At 39.7% G+C, this 24380-nt stretch overlaps 1 protein-coding gene across 4 annotated transcripts in view; it reads left to right on the top strand.

The window, feature by feature from the left end:
- Positions 1 to 24380, top strand: part of aplp2 (amyloid beta (A4) precursor-like protein 2) — a 67381-nt gene that overhangs the window by 13174 nt on the left and 29827 nt on the right. For all 4 annotated transcript variants that reach the window (XM_079465896.1, XM_079465898.1, XM_079465897.1 and 1 more), the window contains exons 2-3: positions 15009 to 15182; positions 15659 to 15788. In XM_079465896.1, coding sequence (XP_079322022.1) covers positions 15009 to 15182; positions 15659 to 15788 — 304 coding nt within the window. The remainder of the gene's footprint in view (positions 1 to 15008; positions 15183 to 15658; positions 15789 to 24380) is intronic.

A 24380-nucleotide genomic window follows, 5' to 3' on the forward strand; every position in this document is an offset into this window, starting at 1 on the left:
CCATCATCTCCTGTGGAAATTGTTATTTCTGTCATCACATCTGGTGCGGTGATGTCAGGAGCGTAATCCTCTCAGAGACACGTGGAAGCTAAGCCTGGATTGTGAGGGCCGAGAGGTTCAACCTGTCACATGGCACATAGACGCACTTGGGAGGAAGAAGCCAAGCCAAAAAACAAGAGTGCTCATGCATCTAAAAAGCATGACAACAGTGAGGGGGAAGATGAATCTGTCCGTGTTTGCTGTCTGCATGAGTGTTGATGAACACACACTCGCATACGTCTTTTTAAAATAGCAGCTGGTTTAAAGCGGTCATATACCCACATTTAATTATTTTAGCTTTTCTTTAAAGTCGACGTAATGTTTCACGCACAAGTCATAATTTACTGGCTTATGACCTTTTTGAAATAAATCAAGTTTTTTTTGCATTTGTATCTGTGACGTCTATGTTGTTGACCTTTGTTGTGATTGGCTGAATTATTAGGTTTGCTAATGGTGTGCCTTTGGGTTAGGTGTTTGGTCCCATACAGTTTCTACTCATTTATCCTTCAACACCATCCTTTTTGCAGAGACACTATCACATTGTGACATTTTGGAGCGTAATAATACAAAGTTAATCTTTATTTGCTTATTTTAGTGTCAGGATCTCTTTGGAAGAAATGCAGGATACATGCTGGGCTGCAGGTGTTTACCACTTCCTGCATCAGCTCATTTGGTTAACCGCCTCCACGTCTAGGGACCAGCTGCAATAATAGGGCTCTGTTGGAGTAATTGGATCTAGGGCTGCATATGCTAAAAAAAATATAGCAAATATGCATTTCGCGTTTCCAATAAATTTGCAATAACAGATTTCACGTAGTATAACAGTAAAACACGTGATGTTTTCTTTATTTATGATCTGTTAATAATTTTATAGACGTCACTCAATTTAAGCTTATTTCAGTTTATAAGTGAGGCAACATTTTTCAGATAATACATATTTAATTTAATTTCAATAAATAAATGTTTTCATTAGTTTAGTTAACTGCGAAAACCTTGGACCGGAGCTGGTGGACCATGGTGGCCCATAGACAGTGGATATTTACAGTGGTCACATGTAAATAATATACATTAAATGAGACCATGTCAGAAAATAAGCTGGCTCAGGTTTTGCATCATATTTTTGTATTTATCTCTCCATCAAATCACTTGTTCTGTCTCCAGCATCAAATCTGAATGTGCTGGTTTATTATGGCTGTATTGGTTTTGATGGTGACAGGGTTGACTCGGAGTGCCTAAAAACAGACGTTTCAGGCCCTTCCTGCATTCCATATCTAAAACAAGTCTTTTGTTTCAGATGAAGATTGCTAGTTATTGCGAAAGTGTGATCGCAGCTAGTCATTTGCGGTCAGCGGTGCGTTTAATTCTCAAGTCGTATATACTCGAGTTCGCGGTTTTATTGTATGGCTCCGTGTTTTAGGCGGGCTCGCCAGAGTGGTTTTCACTGCAGCAGATTGAGTGTCGCTATGAAACGGTATTTTTAGTCCTCTCAACCGTTCTGCTGAATTCTGGGAGCGAGAGCATAGCCTTGCCGATTTCTCATGCGTCGAGAGGAGAGACCGAAGCAAAGCGAGAAATAAGCACAGGAGTGATTGCTCTGTCGCTCAGCCCTGTGGCTTTCTTTTCTTCCGCCTCTTTTCATCTCGTCTGGAAGTCACATTGATTACTTTAATAAGGTGTTGGCTGTCTGTTGCCAGACGGCTCTTGAACTCTTTCATATCAACAACCCCCGAGTAGCGAATCGGGAAATGTGTCTTTCGTTGGCTGTCTTTACATCGGTCACTCTATTTCTTTACATAGTCTGTCCTCATGGAAGTACAGTACAATCCGAGGGTTTGTTTGTGTGCATGTGTGAAGAGACACCTATGTGTATGCATTGCATGTTGGCTTAAGGTAAGAGTATAAGTCTGCGAGCATATGTGTGTCAGTGAGGGCCGAAAGGGATACTGCTCTTCTTTTGGTCTGCTTTTAGCATTGCACGCACGCACACACGTGCAACTGTGGGCTGCTAAGCACACTTTATTTTGACACGCATGAGCTGATCTGAGAGATTGAAATGGTTTTGAACAGATCTGCTGCGTCCGGGCACCAGAGGCTGGTCTTCTTGTTACGGCAGCCGTATCGTCCTTTTGCGCTTTATAAGGTCCGGGCAAAACCGACACGCTCTCACACATGCCGCTGTGACCTCTGCTGTCTCCTCTGTGTACTTGTAAAGGCTAAGGACTGAATCGCTGAGCATGCTGGGAAGAGTGACCCGTCACCTTTGACCTCTGAAAGTCACACTCAACCTGCGCTTTATTTACAGCGTTGGCATGTGGCATTTTACCTTATTTTTTAAGAAATCTGCATATATTATGTAAGTCTGAACATGTTTACATTCTTTGACTCGACAAAATTCTCTACAGAATTTCACCTGAAGAGAAAACTTCATCGTAAAAGATGGCTGATATATTGTTATGAACGTTTTGTAACTCAACTAGCATTACATCGAGCCTTCAGGGCTTTTATTATGTGTCTGTGGGTTTGTTTTGCTGGACAGGGCGTGTGTTTTCTGGATATTTCTGCGCTGGCAATTTAGGAGTCCTAGCTTGCTTTGGCTTTAGGGAAATGCAGCTGCGATTGTTACGTGCCAGAGACACAACCACTCTTTTTTTTTTTCTCCCTCTCTCTCGCACTCTCACTCTTTCTCTATCTTTGTGTGCGAATAGCTCAGTTGCCTCTCAGGTGTTTCCATAGAGATGAGGACATTTGAACAAGTCGTCATTATGTCAGCAGAAGCCGAGCTTGAGAACACACGGGTCCCTTCTCTGATAGAAACTCTCTCTGTAACCAAACCCTGGAGAGCCGTCTCGCTGTCTTATGCCTACATAGACATCGTAATCATCATGTAGCCGCACAAGTGACTGATTTGGAGCACTCGAGCACTTGGTAGACAGCAACTTCGCATGTCACATAATGGAGGTCTTTACATGAAGCATGCAGGAGAGTTCGCAGAGACGGCTACATTGGAATCGCTAATACTAATCATAAAAATGCACATACAAACTAAGAAATGCCACGATTAATAGTTCTTATTTATTAAGAATAAATACAATTAAAGCTGCGAGCAGCATTTTGCGGGTTCGAGCAGTTTAAGACGTCTTAAGCAGCTTTGCCTTCATCAAGTAGGCCGAGGACTCTCATCCTAAAACACCCAAGTGGACGATACTCCCAACGTCTGAAAAATTATAGATACGGTCAGCAACGGTTCACAGACACTACGCACGATTACACACATATGCACATATAGTACACTTGAGGAGAATCATCTTTTCAAGTTCATTTGGTCAAATCCATTTAAGAAAGGACACCGTCTAAATGCCTAAATGCATTGAGTTGCTGCCATGGGACTGGCTGAGTAGCAATTTGGGTTCACATGCAATTAAACTGGTGTACATAATAAAGGTGTTTGTTATGTTTAGCAAAACAGTATCTTACAACCAGCCAGACATGTTCTATATTTATAGATGTGTAAACATGGAGCCACGTTTAATGTTTAATGCATTATATGTCTAACACTGTGTTCCTGTGATACAGGAAACGTATCTCTTGTCCGATCACCATCATATTTAGCATGCTTGTTTAGTGTAATAAGATGTATAATTGTACTTAATGGCAAGTCAATTGGATTATTTTTTAAGGAGTAGCGAGCTTTCAGGTACACCGTTCACTTGAATATAATAAAGGACCCTGTAATGGTCACGCAAATGAAAAAGTTGAAGATGTTTTTGATAGTTATTGATCTAGAGAGTCCAGAGAATTGTACTGTGTGGAAATTTTGAAATCGCTTGAAAAACCTAGGACAAGTTTGCAAAAGTAGGTTCTTAACATCATCACAGATAACTCACAAACTGTTTGATCGACATCAATGGTTCATGAGCCAAATTTGTTTGGAAATATGAGAGCTTTCATATGATATCGATAGTTTGTGTAAATGTCAAATGTCACGTGATACACAATTGTTAAGGCAACCAAAGATGTGTCAATTTTGCCATTTTTACGATTATAGCGCGACCTAATGTTCAAACGCCACGGTATTTTGTAGGTGTCCTCGGAGTGATGGTCTTCACATATGTTCCAAGCCCAATGATGATATCTGTAATATTTATCGAGTTATGGCAATTTTAATGTAATAGGCTCCGCCCATTTTAAAATTTTGGCACCCCTAAGTGACACTGAAAGGAGATTTCAACTTTTTTTCAATAATTATTTACATTCACACTCCACAGAAGTCATCTGAGTTGGTTTGGTTCCGATCAGTCGAAAAACCTAGGACTAGTTCGCGAAAGTAGGTTTTAACATCATTAGCGATAACTCACGAACCGTTTGATCGACAGAAGTGGTTCCAGAGGCAAAGTTGCTCAGAATGAGGAGAGCTATCTAATAATGTAAATAGTTTGAGTATATGTCAAATGCCACGTGATACAGAATTGTTTAAGCACTTCAAAAGCGTTATTTCGCCCCCCGGTGGCCGAATGAGTTCATATTTCTTACAGACCTTCAGGACCACAAGTCGAACAAGCCCAGCGAGTGTCGTTTCGATGGAGTTCCGTTAACCCTGTCTAATGAGTGCTCAAAGTTCATTGGCCGATGACGTCCGTTTTTTTAGATGCGCCAATGTACTTTTAGACAGTTATGGTACATGACACTTAGACACACCATACCAAATAATAAGTCGATCAAATAACGAGGCTTTCATCACTACTGATGTTTGTCTGGCTTCTGTAAAAATGGAAAAAAGAAATAAAATATTGGAGCCGGGGACCTCTGGTTGAGTTGACACGGAATGACCCATATATATTTTGCAATGATATGTACTGGAGTATGATTTTCAATTTGAACCGCCATTCATTTATCGTTTTTACAATACACATTACATGTTACTTTGATTCGAAAAAGGCCATGGTGACGGTATGGAGACTCTAACTACACCCAAGCTACGAGTAAAACGTGACTTATGCCGTAAAGCTGGTGATGGGCGGGGCTTGTGAACCTCCCAAAGTTACGAGTGTGATTTCCGCCGATAGAGGGCTGCTTAGGTAGCAGCGGCAGGAATATTCGTCAAGTTAAGAGTTGGTCTACCACCAAAATAATTGAAGAAAGATTATTTTAAGGTGGAAAAACTCCAAAGTGTTGCTTTAATGCTTCCCCTTGACTTGAAAGCGACTGTATTGTGGGTGGCATATGATGCCTAAGCAGACGGCTCTACTGGGTCTCTCTTTTACACACGGCAGAGCGTGTTTGAAACAACCCCGTTTCATAACAACAATACATTGTTTGTTCAAGACATAATTACACTTGTACGGAATCTGAGTTTTGGATAATAAGGTTTCTTCCAAGCCATGAGTGCAGCCCAGTAATAGAATGAAGCATTGTGCTGTACATGTGCGTGTGAGGGAATGTTATAAAATAATGGCGAGATTACGTGATCATGTGATGTCCAGGGCATTTCACCGTTTCGTGCCAGACTTTTTGCTCTTGTACTTTTCCACTGTGTGTGTGTGTGTGTGTGTGGCCTGTGATGAAGAGCTAAGACTAATGAACCGAAGGGCTCTCTCTCTCTCTCTCTCTCTCTCTCTCTGTGAAAATGTCTCACGTCACACCGATCTGCTTTACACCCCTGTAGAGATGAGCTTGTGTTTCCTGTGACATTGGCCAAGTATTCCAGAGGACACGGATGATTTATTGAGGGATCTCTGTGTGTCGTGTGCGTGTGGAAATGTGGGGCACATAGGCCACACTTAAAAACACATGCCTCTATTAGATAAGATAAAATATCACGGCGAGTAGCATTTTGATTACAAATGATGCTGGAGGTTTCCTCAGGACTAGCTTCACTTCTCTGAGGTGTTTCTATGACGACTTGCCAACTGGACGTTATTTTTAGTGGATGTGTGAAGTCGCTTCACAGAGGTTCACAGGTGTTGTAGTGGAATAAAGTGCAGGTGCATTTCATTACATTACCTGTGAATTGACATTTGTAAGTGCTTGAATTTGAACTAGGGCTGTCAAACGGATAAATCACCCAAGTTTGTGCATATTAGTTTTGTATTCATAAACACGTACACATGCATTTATTTATTTATATTTACCAATAATTGACATTGTATATAAACATTTATATGTATATTTTATTTTTATTAAATGTATGCGTGTGTGTTCATAAATACAAAATAAATATACACGGTACACAGAGATACTATATATTATGCAAACGCTACATTTTATTCTGTATGCGAATGCGATCAGTCGCGACGAATCGTTTATGTATATCTTCTAATTTAACGTTTCTTATCAGATGTTTTAAGTGTTCATTAACATTTTGTGCTCATTGTAGATACACTATATGGATTTGACGTTAAACCGTGAATTCCTCAGTAAGCTGAGGTCTGTCAGAAAACCGTCTCGCTTCAGCAGGGTTTGAGAATCACAGACTCGCTCGGTGTCGAATTTGACACTTTCACAATCACATACACATCATCACTCATGTGATGGTTTCACAATACTCGAATGCTCCTTCCTTTTCCCATCAGTAGGATTTACTGGGGGGATTTTTGGGCAACTTTTACTCTGTAGTGTACTTGCATGTGGACCACATGTTTTGTCCTCGGTTTGACAGAGATGTGTTTTATTGGAAAACAGTGTGAATGGGAAATGTCATACTGGATCTTGCATCTTCAGATCTGGGGCAGATTTAGATTTGGATTGTATGAAGACACATGCAATTTCTATATACATTTATATATTCTATATAATATAGAAATCTCTTTTAAAAAATTCATGTTTTTTTGGGCATTCCAATTAATATCAATCAAACTGTAGTTGGTTTGTTTTGATTAAAGCCATGATAATAAAATATATATACATATATAGGCCTACATGTATGTGTATATGTATATATATGTTATAGTGAATGTATTTTACTATCTTCTCTTTAAGCTGCAATATGTTGTTTTATGGGTTAAAAGTAAACAAAAATAAGTTGTTAAGCAAATACTAAAAGCAGGTGTTGTATTTTAACCTCTTTTCCTCAGACTGATTTACAATGTAAGCTAATAATAATGATTTAAAAGCTTTTTCCAGAAATGTCAATTTGATGTATTTTGACTTTAACCCACATCTAAATACGATAACTTGGAGTTCTTTGATTCAAACATGGATGGCGATAGAGGGTCGACACTTCAGAATCGCAGCTTTAAAAGTAGTTTTTGATTTATAAGGTCATGTAAACAACCTCAGACAATAAGCATCTGGCACTTTGTCTTGCGTTGTGAACGTGGTCTTGTCTGCAAATATGGCGTCGTGCTCTTGGACTCGCAGACGTTAACAGGACAATGAGAAAGTTTCACAAACACCTTTTTCTTTGTGTAAGAGCAGGCAGTCATTCGTGCCTGTTTGCTCAGATGTGCACCTAGCGCGATTCAAAGGTCAGGATGGAGAAGACGGATTGTTAAGCCCTGTGAACAGGACATATGTCTTTCCTGTCTGGCTCTGTGTGCCTTTTTTGTCGGCTCAGCACCGCCCTGGATACTTCCTGATCGATAACACTTCAGTAATCGCGGTGTCACTAACATTTACAGAACTTGCTCTGCGAGAGCCCTGGATTAAATTGTTTTGAGGCATTCCTTCCATGCACGCAAGGCATTCTGGGAATCAGTAATGGAGCAATGACATCATGGATACCTTCCATCTTTCCATGTTTTTGTTTTCACCAGAAGTTAGCTCAATGCTGCCCTCCTTTAAAAAATACTGTGTATTGTTCCTCATCTGTCTCATCACTCTCACCACAAACAGGGGCCTGTGGTCACGGGAGATTTCTGGAACTGTGTGGTGAGGTGGATGGGCCCGTTCTGTGTCTGGTCTGGTTCACGTCACCCCTGCAGCGCGCAGAGAGATTGCCAGCTGCTTTCAGAGCAGCCCACAGATGGACACACATTGTAAACGCCGGATAAGAACAAGTTTGGGTTTCTGCAAATGGGCGTAAAGGGTCTGTGTGTTCTTTAGGAGCGTCACCTTGTGTTATTGTCCAGTCTGAGGTGTGGGGACTGTGTTTGCTGCCCGCTCGGTAGACTTCTCACTGTTTAAAATAGAATACCAGAGGCCACACATACTGAGAGGCGACCGGACCTGCTGCGGTGTTTACAGACAGCATTGCTTTCCCTTCGGGTGTGTACACTGTACCTGAAAATAGCATTTCACATGGAGGTGTGTGAGTGACACCTCTTGTGCGGCGTTAATCAAAAGAGCCTGATATAAACTGTAAATGTAGTAATAGTTAAAGGTGCCATTTGCGTGTGTGTATTGTCTAGCGATGTTAAAATTTAGGTGGTGTTTGAAAGGTTGTGTAAATCCACTCAATGCCATAAAGAAGAGTAAAGCTGTTCCTCCGAACAGGGCTTTAGTTTGAGGTTTTCTAGCTAATCGTAGCTGTCCTTCCAAAACCTCGGACGTCCAAATTCGCTGTTCAACAGGAAATTAAAAAACACTGTAAATACTGCGTTGCCAAAGTTGACTAATAAGAATGATTTATGGTGAACAATAAAAACTGGAAACTGCAAGGTTTTAGAAAGAAAAGAAGCGAGTTTGGTAGCACATTTTGTACGGAGCAAAGTAAAGTAAAGTAAGTTAAATGATTAAATTAAATTAATATTGCAGGAAATTGTTGAAATTAACAACAAAACGGTTATACATCTTGCAACTGGTAATTGTAAAAAGTAAATTATAATTGAAACTGGATGTCACAATATACTGGTTTTGAAATACAAATATGATAACGTAATAACATAAATGATTTATTTAATAATATTGTCAAGTTCATAGTTAAAAATGTAGCTTTAAGAGCAACAAACAATACAAACTTTCTTTCTGCGTCCCAACAGTGTCATTTATTGAGTGCGTTTACATTCACAAAATAAATGTATATTTATTAAAATCAACTTAAATAAAAGAAACTTGTTTACATGCATATCGATAAACCAGCTACGCAGAAAACCGCGTTTACGTGAAAGTTTGAGACTTGTCAGGATTCCTCGCGTGCAGTGACGTCACCATCGATACTCTGTCTAGCAATTAAAAATGCAGCGAGAAATCACTCCGAAGCCGTCGTTTTAGATCGCTTCCTCATTTCAGCAGTACCGGCATATGCAAAACTACAAAGGTTTTTCATTTTGGCGTTTCTACATGAACTGCATGATGCAAGATTATTTTTAATTGCGACTCTTGCTATTGCACTTGTCAGACATGCGCACATAACCAAAATTCCGAAAAAAACTTAAAGGCGTTGACATGCAAAATCTAAGTAATGGGCGAAAAACTTCCTCTGCCGAGTGGTTTTGCTTGGGCCGTTTATGTGCTTTTGCCGATAAAAGAAAACAGGACTAATTAAAACATTAAAGTTCTTAATATGCTAATATTTTATTTTAAGTGTAAACTTGATAGTAAGGTGGATCAGTCACCGGTCTCTGTCTCTCTCGCTCTCTCTGTATCTCTATCAGGAGTTTGACATGTGGTTGCTCTTTGTCACTTTATAGCTATAGATATACTGAGTGTATTCTCAGGTCTGTGTGAATATAACAGCAGTAAAGGACAGAACGGTCAGAAACGACAGAACAGGAAGTTCACCTTTAGTGCTGTTCTTACATTTTCCATACAGTGTAAATGTAAGTGTTTGTTTCCAAATAGGAGGTGATATGAAACTGGACGAGTGTGTTTTTGGTAAATGAGGTCACATTCGATTTAACTACTAGCCTCATTTCCACACAAAGTCTCTGTTGTTCATGTTTGTCCACTGCTGAAGACAATTTCCAGATCTCCCTCTCATTAGCCCCCACGTCTCATTCCAAAACTCCAACCCGTCGCCCATTTCCTCATTCTGCCCCAAACACTGTTGTTGATGCACATCATGTGTGTTTATTGGGTTTCTAAAGTGGCCTAGAGCGCATTTGACATGAGGACACATGGCCGTCCTCCTCGGTCCATTTGCTTAGACGCTGGTTACGATCCTCCCCTGGAGTCCTTGTGATTTTCATGTGTATATGTGACAGTCAGAGTTGAAGTGCTGCAGAAATAGACTGCTTTTTGCCATCTTCACTTAAATCAGCCGTCTGATGGAGCCGATGGCTGATGTTTGTGGAGATGGAAGGACAACAAAATATTAGATGGGTCTGGGTGGGCGTGTAAATTGGATTAATAAAAAATACTTTCTTATTTCTCGATTTATTGACTATAATCTGTTATTACTCGTCCTTTTAAAAGTAAACGCTCAGGATCTTGTTTCTTTGAACGTCCTGGTCACTGTGACATCACAACGTTGGCTCCACCCATTGGGTGAGTTTACGGCCAACCAATGGAAGAAAGGGGAGTGTCTAGGACACAGATATAACTCGCCTTACTTTTAAAGATGACCAATTAAAAAGGCAACATCTCTGAAATTCCCAGCATGCTAAATCTCACTTTAAGATGTTGAGTCTTTAAATTCTTCCCCTTTAAAGGGCCGCTTGTAGTACAGCCAGCCGTCAGTGCGCCACTTTTGTAATTTACCGCCTTCACTAAATTTCAGGACAATTACTGTCAGATAAATTGCCTGCTGTGAGCACTGTTCCTATTATGTGTAATCTGCGAGTGTCCCTTTTTTGTGAGGGCTATAATAGTTATGTGCAATAAAAGATTATAGTTACTAAGCCAATTTATTTGTTCTGTATCTGTCAGTAATACCACTGAAAATCCATATACGTGACATGTTTCATCTTCTTATATAGGATTTACTTTAAAAAAAGTTCTCCCTGACTGTTAATGCTGTGAAAAGCACATATAGCCACTGTAAAGCTCCAGTGGGTAATAAATGTGCACTTGCATTGAATAGACCTACAGCAATAAAATATCTTTCGAAAAGAAAGTTGCTCATGTTTACACAAGAGTACATCTGGGTTGGCATGAACATGACTTTCTCATTTTTGGATGAGCTATATTAGAACAGACTAGTCATTAAGATCTCACTAACTGAAAATTTCTCGAGTACTAAGTAAAATCTCTGTAAACAAACATGAATAAGAAAAGAAGCTATAAGAAGGAAGCATGGTGGCAGATTGGTTTGAAAAGATGAAGCCGTCACAACTGTGCGGTTTACTGGGGCGTTCTTGCCCTCCTCCACCATTTTACAATGTTGGTTCTCTCTGTGTACTCGTCCTTTGATTCTCCGCTCTCCGTCTCTCTTCTCTGGTTTTAAAGGCAGGATGTTGTTTGTTTTGGCGTGCATGCCAGCGCTCGGCCGCATCCCAACACCCTCTTGATCTGCCCCGTTCTGTCACCGTGGGAGACGGGCACGCCGAGTTCAGAGCTTGTGACAATTGCTCCATTAGTTGTAATGTTCCCCGTCTGGTTTAAAGGTGCTCTCAAGTGTGTTGCACATGATCCGTTGCGGCTCGTGTTTTTAGCGCAGTCATCGAATTACCCTCCGTCACATGTTACATCGCAGTGTCAAGATGTGACGCATATTGCTCATTTTCTTAATTTAGTTCTGTTTTATAGTCGCTTTTTTATTTAGTTGATAAATTGAGTTGTGTATCTACGGTGTTATTGCTTAATTGTTTCGGTAAACGTTTTTGTAACGTTTACAATAATAGTCCTGTTTAGCTGTGTGTGCGGTGCATTGAGACGTGTTACTCAACATAAAAGGTTCAACCTGTCTGGGCTGTGACCCGACCACCCGTATTTCATAAAACTTAAGAGTAACGCGCCACCCCTTTAATTTCTCCTTAACTGCAATAATAAAGGATCAGTTTGCTCATATTTTTATTGCGTAATCTCAGTCACATTGATGTTGTGAATCATCATTCCATCCATTTTCATCACAAACCAGACATGTTTGTATAGACCTTTAATGAGAGACCGGGCGTAGCTGCTTCCTGTTTCGGAAAAGAGGAAGAACATTGTAGTGTAAACGAGAGCCGCGTCCTATCTACAGGAAGGGCATAGAGGGACATGGCGAGAGGAAAGTACGCTGGTTTCATGACGTCGTGGGGGGTTTAGATGAGCTAGTGAAACCAGATTTGGGCTTTTCTGTGACTCGAAACCAAAGATTTGTAAAATTTCTGACAGTAATGGCAATAATCCCCCTGATCTGTGTCCGAAACCCCCTGTACTATGTGCCTGAGCCGTGGCCAGTAAATGCATGTAAGCGTGCAATGCTTTAGTCCCACTGATATGAGCTGTGCAGCGAGGCGGGAATCATCAAACCCAGCCATCAGCAGGAAATGATGCGTTTAGAGACTGTCGGACATTTTCGTCTTGTCCCTGGAGCGTTCAGAGCCATTCAAAGAGTCATCCAGGAAGGTCAGGGTGTGTCTTCTGAGGCATGACCGTGTGCTGAACACACACATAGACGGTACAGAAAGACTCTCATTGCAGTGATTCGTGTGTAAGCAAACAAACCCAATCAAATTAAAGTCGTTTTGATGGGACCGTGACCCTGGAGCATGTGAAATTTATCTCTCAAGATGGTATCTCTTGTTCTCTATTGAACATTATATACTTGCTATGAGAATAGATGTTCCCGAGGTCTTGTTTTTAAAGACCCCGTCTAATCGAAATTGGTTTTTGGTCAGATATCGTTTATCTCTGTCAGCTGCTCGTGCTTCTAAAACTTGACAGAATAGATTTGTTTAAAGAGTGTAGTCGTTCTCTTCAGGAAAAATGGACCCAAGAGATAAATAAGGGTGTAAAGGGGACGTCTCACCAAATGTGATCTGATATCGTTTCTTTTAGCCAGTGATACGATTTTAAGATATTATGTTACCTATTTTACACAATCTTGACTCAGAAATGCAACCAAAGAATCAACCCTGAACATTGAATGAAACTTTTTTGAAAATTGCACATGTATAGTTTGATATTTTATCAATATATCAATCCATATTGATGTACTGTTACATGTTACAAATGAAGTGTTTTCTTAGTTGTTAGCTGTTTTTCCTTTTATATTTAACTGTGTGTTTGTGGATTTTTCTTATGTGAAAACCAAGGTTATTTAAGTTTACTAAAATTAAAACTTTGAAAACATTTCTGCTCATTGAAATCAAATCAAATATTCACCTAAAAATTATGGGACAAAAATTGAACTAAAGGAAAAATTGAAATGTTGCCTCATTTATATTGAAATAAGTTGAAAGCACTAAGATAACAGTGCTGTGAAAAAGAATTTGCCTCTTCCTGATCGTCTCATATTTGGATATTTGGACAAATATTCTGTGGACTGTTGAGACAAAGGTTCAACTTTTTGAAAAAACTAACACAGCATTTCATAAAAAGAACACCATACCAACAGAGGTGGAAGTAGTGTGATGGTCTGGGGCTGCTTTGCAGCTTCAGGACCTGGATGACTGGCCATAACTGATGGAACCATGAATTCTGCGCTCTGCCAGAATATCCTATAAGAGAATGTCCGGCCATCGGTTTGTGACCTCAAGCTTAAACAGACTTGGGTTATGCAGCAGGACAATGATCCAAAACAAACCAGCTTTCCGCCTGAATGCCAAAAAAACAAATAAAGGTTTTTGGACTGGCCTACTCAAATACACCACACACCACAAAAACGCTGTATCGTGCATGTTTGTATCGGTTGCTCTGCTTTGATTGGCCGGTTCACTAGTGCGTAGTGATTGGTCGAATACTGCATGGAAATGTAACGCCTCTTACCATATTCAAGTCCGAATCTGATCCGGAAAATGAAGATCAAGCCGATACAACTTTGTCAGCGTGACTTGAACAGGATATAAAGATTTTTGGACTAGAATTTGGATTGTACTTCTCTGGAACAGTGTTGAAAATTAAATGCAACCTTTCGATTTTTTTGGTTGTATCGTTTTTTGGCAGGGCAGACAAAGAGGAATTCTTTTCACAACGAAACACGCATACATTTTTGCAATTTTACGTGTCTAATACATGCATGGGCAGCTTATAACACTCCAAAGACAAAGAAAAACACGTATTTCCGGCGAATCACCCCTTTATAAGGGCTGTGCATGCTCAAAGACCCTCCAATGTGCAACGAGTGGGTCAAAATCCCTCCACAGCGATGTGAAAGACTCATTGCGAGCTGTGATTGCAGTTGTTGCCGCCAAGGGTGGCACAACTACTTATTAGGTTTAGGGAGCAATTACTTTTTCACATAGGGTCAGAAATGTTTGGATTGTTTTTCCCTCAATAAATAAAACCATATTTTAAAAACCGCATTTTTGTATTTACTCTGGTTTTCCTAGTGTAATTTTACAATTTGTTTGATGATCTGGATCATTTAAGCATGACAAATACGCCAAAAAATAGAAATCAGGAAGGGGACATGTACTGTTACACAGCACTATATATTTTATAAACAAAAACTCAAATTAAACTTAATTAGAAATAAATTATTATTAAATAGTATCATAAAAAATAAACAAATAAATTATTAAATGACAGAAGCATATACCGGAATTGCTAAAACCTGAACTAAAATTAAAAATAATAAAATAAAAGTTGAAATTAATAAAACCAAAATCAAAACTATAATAACTGCTGAAAACAAAAGTCGAGTTATGTTGCATTCTGGGAGACAGTTTTGTGTTCAGCGAATCTTTTAAAAACGATTTGAATAGTCAACCGAGCTAATAATTTAAACTTATTGGTCAAACCATTTTGATATTTTAAAGGCACTATCTGCTGAAATCCTTCAGGATTAGTCATTAAACGGGCCTCAGGCCAGGAACGTGAAGAAAAATAGTTTTCATCTCTGGGTCAAATCAGTCATTATAGAAGAACTCCAGCATGACGTCTAAACCCCATGAGTTCCTCATGGCAGGTCTGAATCCGCAAAACTCTTATTGGCCTGTAATGAGAACGGCCATTAACTTCCTCCTCTCGTTCTGTCTCTCACCCGGCTCGATTTTTCTGCTTCACAGGCGCTGGCAGCCAACGCCGGTACCGGGTTCGCGGTGGCCGAGCCGCAGATTGCCATGTTCTGCGGCAAACTCAACATGCACATTAACATCCAGACTGGCCGCTGGGAGCCAGACCCTTCCGGAACCAAGACCTGCGTCGGAACCAAAGAGGGTGTGCTGCAGTACTGTCAAGAGGTAAAATATTGTTACACAAGGCTTTGCTTTTATCCATATACTCTGTTGCTGCTGTGTTATTAAACAATAAGTCACTTAAGACTTGTATTACAGTCATTTCTACCGCGGCTAAGAGGTTACCTGTTAAAAGTGGCTTATTGCATTTTTTCAGCTGTATTTGGCCACACTACACTTTTGGGGTTAAGCATCTCGCTCAGAGGTGCAACAGTCATACTTTCCATTTCATAGATTCATAGCTCCATCATCCGACCACCCTCACGCTAATAAAAAAACGATTATAGAGAAACCGATTTGATCGAATGTCAAATATTGCTGAACAGAACAACTCCCTGCCTGTACGTTTTGAGCTTGTCCTTTTAATGACTTTTCAGGAGAGCCTAAATCATGTTAGTTAGTTACTAAAGCAGATGGCGTCTGGAGATTGCAGATCACCGGCTTCCTCTCTGACCGAAGCTCATCTTTCTTCTTTCCCTCAGATTTATCCCGAGCTGCAGATCACGAATGTGGTGGAGGCCAACCAGCCGGTCAAGGTTGAGAACTGGTGTAAGAAGGATAGGAAACAGTGTAAGGGCCACGCTCACATAGTGGTCCCATACAAGTGCTTGGGTAAGTGGTTTGATGGACAAGGCTTTTGTCACTTAACGGCAATTTTCCTGAAAGTTAAATGGGGTTAAATATGTCACGGGGAGATGAGACACGTTAGATCAAAGAACAAAGTGACAAGGTACCGTCTGAGCGAAGTAACGAAGATCATTTTCAAAGCAAACGTTAACTTCAAAGCTTGAATTGGAGCTCAGGTTGCCTTTATGGATCCGCTTTGGCAAACTATTCGCTGTAGCGTTTTATGGTGCTCAAGTAGCGCTTGTTGAAAGTAGAATGTGAAAGCATTTGGTCTTAAGACTGTGGTGCAGTCGCTACTTTCTATTATTCCTTTATATACAGAAGGTGGCAGGGGGGCGAAACGCCAATATTGTGAAGCGAACTTGCAGTAGTAAATCAAAATCTAATTTCTTCCTTAAGACAGAAGCCATGAAGCTGATGGAGATCCGTTGTGCTGTGAGACCGTGTGTGTGTTATTGTTTTCTCATTGGGTCACTGTAGAAGTCCACTGCAATCCACTGCAATCCACCATCACTACCAGAAGTTCTTATATCAATTGACCATGGCAACCCAGTCATTTAGGTCTCTCTCTCTCTTTAATCTTGCCAACAGTACTAACAGTACTCCTTTCCAAACTGTTCAGTGTTAACTGCACTATTATTGTACTTTGCTACTCCTGTATCTACAGCACTGTGGTAAAAGACTGTAAATACGCCGCTTTGTGAGTTTTTATTTTTACTTCTCCTTCATTTTCCCAGTAAAAAGTCCCATTGAGATCAAAAGAAATGTCTTCTTTCAGGGAGTCCCCAACAAAATTAGAACAACAATACGTACCATACACAGAACAATATAAAATGCATATCAGATTCATTAAAACAACAGAACGGTTCACTCATAGTACGCTGCAGCATCTTTATTTAAGTATTCAAAACAGTTGTTCGAAATTCGTTTCGCAACCAAGGAGCATAATAAGAGAAAGCTGATTTCCCGTGCCTTGAATTTATTGCTTGTATTTCTAATTGTATTCCAACAGATGATCTGCAAACATAAAAGATTAGTAAAATAATTTGGAAGTATGCAAGTTAACGCTTTTACCGTTTCTTAGATTTAAAGAACCATCTTACACTGTTGTACAGCAAACAGTGGTGAGTACGTGAGCTGGTTTTCCGAGTCGGATGAAAGCGCTGGATGTGGAGAAATGATTTAAAAATGATTTAGCTCTTTCCCTGCCACTTCTGTCATTTATAACAACGGTTGACACCTTTTTACTTGATGAGACTGTTGACAACTTTATAAACTATAAGTTCGTGCACGTATGGCAGACGGATTACGAAAGTTAGACAATGCAGTTTATAAAGTTGTTAATGTGGATATTTCTCTTCAACAAACGCATCGTCAGAAGGTCTTTATTAACCTCGTTGATTTGTGTCGAGCGTTATTTTTGATCGATGGATGCACTTTTTGGAGCGTCAAAGTCTCAATCTCCATTCACTCCCATTGAAAAGCTTGGAAGAACCAGGATAAATGTTATTATAACTCTGTATCATGTTAGTCATATAGACCTAGGAAATCTTCATATTTCACCCAAAAATGTTGTCATGAATTACTCTCGCTCCAAACCTGTTAACATTTCTTTGTTTGGTTGAACACGGAGATAGATTTTGGATGAATGCTTGTAACCAAACAGTTCTTGGACCCCATTGACTACTATAGTAGGAAAAATGACAACGGTAGTCAAAAGTGCCCCAGAAATGTTTGCTTTCCTACATTCTTCAAAATATCTTCTTTTCTGTTCAACGGAACAAAGAAATTATAAAGTATTTTTTCCTACTGTGATACCCTTAAAACAGATTTTGACTGAGTAAAACAAAGGGTCATTTTAGTTTTCACTAAACCATCCCTTTAACCTCCCTCTCCAAACGCCATCTCTCTCTCTGAATGACTGTTTCACATCATAGAGAAAGAAATCAATACCTGCGACTAAATGCTTAAAGTGTCTACTTCATTTGCTGAAAGATCGGACCGATCAGAACATATTTTCTCCGTTTAATCAAAAAAAAAATTGCACACGTCAAAGCACATTGCAACCCATCATTTAAAAATCTCCGTCTCCTGTTGTTTTTATTCACGTAAAGAAAACCGTATTTGTTCAGAGAAAAGGTTTTCCATCTGTGTGTTCCTGCCTCCTCGTGTCTCCCGCTCTGATGGCTCTCCTCTTGGAGGAGTTGATTGAGTTGTGCTTTTTCGCAGGCTGAAAAAAGCCATTAGCGCTGCCAGCCGACTGTGAAATGGGCCGACTGTCGGAGGCTTCCCGAGATGGCAGATTTTTATTGTCGTGTATGTGCGTGTGTGTGTGTGCCGAGCTGACGCGACAGATGTTGATTCTCATCAACTCTGTTTGATTGACAGGGTCGGGCGGACAATGCACTCGTACTCCCGGTGTGTCTGAATGACGGCTGGCCAATAGCATCGGTTAGGCACGGCATCTAAAGCTGTTTTAATCTTCCCGGAGCAGCTCCGTAGGGTTTAATCAACTTTTTCCTCCACCTGCGAGTTGCCATGGAAACGGTTTTATTGATCCGAAGTGGAGCACTACAGATCGGATGATGATTTCAAAAAGAAAAATGAAGCAAAACCGATAAGAACTGCTGATATTGTGACAGTCAATTTGTTTGTTTATAAAAATGTTTTTTTTTGCCTCATCGTTTTCTGTCACTTCACAATCGAGTTTATTGAAGGAAGCAACCACTTAAAACTTTTTTCAAAAACCTCAATATTCTCATTTAATGGGATTTTTGTTTATTTTTATTGGCTCCTGATGAGGCAATTCAGACCACACAGTTTGGGGAACAAAAGGGTACATGTCTGAAGCAGAAAGGATGTAAGAAACTTTGTATTGAGGGGTTCCAAAAACATTTTATACAACGCAAATACTAAAATATGTGTTTTGTTATAGTCAAGTGCTAGACATATTATGTCTGGCAGGACAGCCTCGGGTGTATACGGATTTCTTTTAACCATGACTGGTAGTCGGTACTTTGGAGAGATCTGTTTTACCTTGTACTCTCACCTCTCAGCTGCCTCTGGGGCTTATCACGGTTATTAATGGAGAGATTTCATTGTGATTCAGCAACATTCAGTCCTCTGGAGTTTAATTAAGGAGAGTGATTTGTTTTGGTGATGTAATGCGTGACACGAGCAGCTCTTCTGCGTCTGGCCCTCAATCCTCACCGCAACATGACTGTTGCGCCCTGTCGGGGAAACCTGCCGGTATATATCATGTTTTATCTCACAGGATTGTGCAGATTTGCAATTTTTTACGTCAAATTATTCCGAATAGCTGTAGTACGTGTAGAACACGCTAGCGCCCATTCGATTTTTCATTTAGTCCATACCGGTCGTGTCCACGGTGTCAGCTTTGAAGTAACCAACAGTCTACATTTACATTTAGTCATTTAGCGGACGCTTTTATCCAAAGCGTCTTACAAAGAGTTCGGGGAGCAATAAGCGGTATGTCATAAAAGAGCAATAGTACAATAGGTGCTAATACAAAGTTACTAGTTTACTAGTCTAATGTTTAACAGTTCGCGAATGACTCATCATTGTATCCTAATTTAGGCCTATTTTGCATCAACAACTTTGCAACTCAACAATGACAAACAACTGATGGCACCTGTATTCATAGCAACTTGTTTCTAACTAAGCAATCATCTGATTGTTAATCATAAATATAATAATATATCATGTCAGCCAGTCGTTCTTGCAATGGTATTGAAAATTATGATCGTACCTATACAGCTACTTCAATAAGGGTACAATATTCAGCAATCCAATATTTATTTACTATTGGACACCTGTTCCGAAGTATAAAAACATTTCAGCATTTCAACAATACTTAAGTGATCAATTTTTTTTGTAACCATATGTTTAAGCCAAATATGTTTTAATGTAGCCAGAAACTTCATCTGAAAGTAGCAACAGAAATTGTCAACTTAACAAAGTCTAACAAAACAGTCAAACTTGAGACCAAAGGTCTCATTAGCTACTAATGCCTTTCAACACAACACATTGGGCCCTATCGTACACCCGGCCAACGCGGTGCAAGGAACAGCGCAAGTGTTTTTGCTAGTTTCAGCCCGACGCAGATCTCATGCCATTTTGAGGAACTGAAAAAAGACTGCGACATAGACCAGATCAAACCTTAACCTAACAAAAATGATTATTGTGGACATAAAGATAAAAATCCGGCTTGTCCTGTAGATTGTCTGTTGCGCGCTTTAACCTCTCGCACGAGCACACGCGTTTCCTTTCCGGAAAAGTGTCTGCTCATGTCTGCTGTGTAAATGGCGAATTCGCCATGGGAATGAAAGATCAACTTAAAGGGAATGAAAGATGTCACTCTGATTGATTTATTGCACATTCTGCCCTAAAAAACACCCATTACTAGAATCGGGACAACCCGTTTAGACCATATGCCCAGGCTTGCCGACTGCTTTCCCGCGGTTAAAATAGCAAGTGAGTGCAAATGGCTGTGGGCTTTAAACCATGCGCTTAAATCGTGAAAATTGAGCTCATTATGTAAATTGGCAAACTATGTGGCCTAGGCTACTAAACGAACACTAAAACTTAACATGTACTGTTAAAATTATGCCAGCAATTTATGCAAAAGACAATGGAAATCTGGCAGCCTGCACGTTTCTAACCACCATTCTTCAATATGGATCTATTTTCTGTTTTCAAACTACGGAGTAGGCACCAGAGGCCGCATTACGTTATCATTTAGACTTCTTACAATGTATTTTTGGAGTTTTAAAATATTGTAAAATACTATCACTTAAGTATTTTGATACAACATATAAGGATATTTTCATCAACCCTATCAAATACAAATGATGAAATACTATTTTGTATTTAAAATGCATCATTAATACGGCCCATCCCCATTGTTTATGTCGTTGCTTTGAAACTGTCTGTTGACCGTGATCCAGTCAAGCATATCTGATCATTATCCAAAAAGAAAGCGTCGATTTTACATGCGGTATATCCTCATAAATCATGTTTTTGATCTTGTATCTTTTTCTCTGTGCAGTATTTACATTGAATCTCGAAAAGTTAACATTGCTGGAGAGCAAACCTTTATGTGAAACTCTAGGGATTATTTCAAAAACCTGCAGTCGTAAAGTGTGCGTTGCATTTTAATGCGAAGGGTAAATGGGGCACGTAACTCATTCAGCATCAGCAATCATGAATGATGCCCTTAAATTGCGCATCTTCAGCTGTTGCTTTACTACAGGAGACTTTCATTTTCATCCAGGAAGTAAGAAAGGTGAAATTTCTGAAATGGGCTTTGGAGGAGGGACATGAGCCCTATCTAAGGTCCAGCTTTTTAGAAGGCTATTATTAAAGCAACACCCTGAACCATCCAGAACCAGAATAATATCGGCCAGACCTTAATTCTCTTTTTTTGTCTATCTCCACTAGTTCTTTTCTCTTTTCACTTACCAGCCTGGCGAAGTAGTATTTCTGTCGACTTGGACAGTAATTCTCTCTGTAGTTGCAGCAGTGCTATTTAGGGATGCACCGATACCAGTTTTTCTCTGCCGATCCGATTCCGATACTGAACTTTCAAATATCGGCCGATACCGATCCAAATCCGATATCAGTTATTGTTGACCTTTTAAGGTTTAGAAATGTCTGTAACTCACACAGTCATTAAATTTATCTGCTTAAAGTCAAGCTTTGCATATTCATGAAATACATCAAAACTTAGATAATTAATATACACAGTATGACGGACATCTTTATTAAGAACACTGTGCTAAACCTATAATTGAAATAAATTACATTTAATCAAGCTATGGAGTCATCCAAATGACAATCTGTATTTTCCTGAAGCTGAAATCACGCTGTTGTTTGTGATCCTCGCAACTCTTTAGCATGTAGCACAGCACTCTGCAATGCGTAACCAGAATCCATCCCATGCGCGGTTAAACTCAAAAGGGACATGGGACACACGTCGGAGCTCCAAATATTAGCAGTGAAGCTCAAAGATTTTACATCTTTTAACTGATCCGCAACATGCGACGACACTATAAAATAACTCGGGCAAAGCTGTTTCAGAAATGTATTTACGCGATGGTAAAGTAACGCGGTTCAGGAGACGGAAGCCTACATTTTCCACAACAGAGAGAGGCTGATTATCTAGTACAATAAATTCCACAACTTTTTTTTGTCGTCTTTGTGAAATTTTTCTTGCCTTTGAAATAATTCCTGCAAGGTTTGGTGCTTTAATTCGTCCTTTTTGCGTTTCGCTTGTACAAACTCTTCGTGATCTTTTCCGTGATGCTTCTGAAGATGTTTGATTAAATGTGTCGTGTTGTAACGCGCAACAGTACTTACACACTGGCAGCTGTGCTGCTTTCTGTTGTTTCAAGCGTGAAATATTTCCACATCTGCGACATCTTCAACACGCTGAAATTTCCATATAGGCATAAAGTTGGGTCCTGAAAGGTCTCCCCAATAAACTCGCCTGTCGGGCCATTACGCAAAATAAATTTCAAAGTATTTAATTATTGTTTTAAGTAAATGCATTTTTCTCAAAATAAACGAACGTTTTCTATTATCTTAAATACAGCTCCCCGTTCAACAATTGCTGGTAATTTGGTATCGGATTTGGATCGGTTGTGCTGACTCGCGCATGATCAATACCCGATCCATTCAAAAAGGTATGGATCGGAGCCAAATCCGATCCAGAGTATCGGATCGGTACATCCCTAGTGCTATTTCAATATGCCAGAGGAGAACTGGCTCTCCCGGTTGAGTCTGGTCTCTCCCAAGGTTTTTTCTTCACTCTTTGACACAAACATACATCTACAGTGGAGTTTTGGTTCCTTGCCAATGGGAGACTGGTGCCTTTGCTTAATCCATAAATATATTCTTTTTTTGTTTAACAACGTACATGCGTGTTAACATACCTTAACTTTAAAAAATATAATTATTCTCAATGTTTTGTTTTTTTTGCACATTTTTCTGGTATATTGTAATTTATTTTCATATATATATATTTAAAAGAACATACCTAAATTAAATAATATAATTCAATTGAATAATTGACCGATTCTGACAATAAAGCAGAGCATTTATTTCGTCAGTGTAAATTGCATGCAGAAAAACTTGCAGTGTCTTTTCTTTTACCCCTCAAGTACTGCTATTATAATCATTAATAATATATTTGAATTATGATGCATGTAAAGCTGCTTTACATTGATGAAATTGTGCTATATGCGCTATCTAAATAAAATGGAATTGAATTGAATTTAACGATCTCTATATCTAATATTCAATATATTTCCGAGCACTAGCATTAGGCAGACTCCCACAAGGCCAGTCACTCATTTTCTTAAAAATCGACTTTAGTATTTCATCTTGCCCTCATTTTATATTTAAAGCCGTGTTCTCCTGGTGATCTGAAAAGCGAGTAAGTCATAGACTGCAGTAATTACTCTGCAAGAGGGTTTTAAGAGGCGTTCTGGTCAAGAGAGAGCGGAGCTCATATTCGATCATTTGCTCTTCACTTTCAAGCACCGGCTCGCTGCTTCAGTTCGGGCTCAGGTTAAGTCCTAATGGGCCGTCAGCAGATGTTTTCTAGGATTTTGTTTGGTTTGGTTTAGTGCTGACCGCTTCTCTCTTTAGCCCTAATAGGCCTGAATGATACAAATACGGCTGAGTGCTGAGATAAACAGCTCTTTAGCGGCACGGATTGTGCTACATCAACAGCAGTTCTGCTACACAGAAACATCAGCAATGTTCAGCTCCAAAGGTTACGCTGGTTCATCTCCTGAAAACGGACGGATTCCAGCGTTTAGCAGATAAAATCAGAGGAAGATTATACCGTGTGTAATGTGTAATATAAATCTTTGATGCAGGACTGGGGCTGAGCAGAGCAACTGTGCTATAAACTATAAAGTCGTACGCTGCTGCCCTGTGTGTGTCGTTTTTCTTCATGGCTTTTTTTTCTCCCTCCGTAACCGTTACCGATTGTAAGGCTTTTCTTTTCATTGTTGGATGAAGCGCTTGATCATGGCGTGTGCCTGCAGTTTGCCATCACGCGCGGTTATTTAATAAAAAATGGAAAAGAACGCACAAATGAGTCGTTCCACATAGCATCCTGCTTTTCTGTGGGTTTGAAAGCTCTTTTATGTTTTTGCTTTCATCCAAGTCGCGCTTTATCCTCCGACTTGAATGTATTAAATATTACAGGAAAATGATTGTAAAAATGTCCCATTTACTCAAGATCCTCGGATGTGAGACGGATGTGTAGAACTCCAGAATAGACGAAAACACCATCAGAGTCAGACTCTTTCATGGATAGTTAAAAAATATTTTAGTTATGTACTGCAAGTTAACTCTGCATTCACAGAGTGTGTAAACAATGCTGTTTGAGATGTTTATGGTTGTATAATGCAGGTTTTTCCAGCAATGGCTGGAAATTCTCCCTCTCTCACAACACGATATCAATGAGACCTTGTTTTTTCCAGCCGCACAGCGTCGCAGAAGCTGCCAGGATTTCTTTTTCACTTTTTCTGCTGTAGCTGGGAA

This window comes from Barbatula barbatula (assembly GCF_947034865.1).
Source record: "Barbatula barbatula genome assembly, chromosome: 10".
Lineage (NCBI taxonomy): Eukaryota > Metazoa > Chordata > Actinopteri > Cypriniformes > Nemacheilidae > Barbatula > Barbatula barbatula.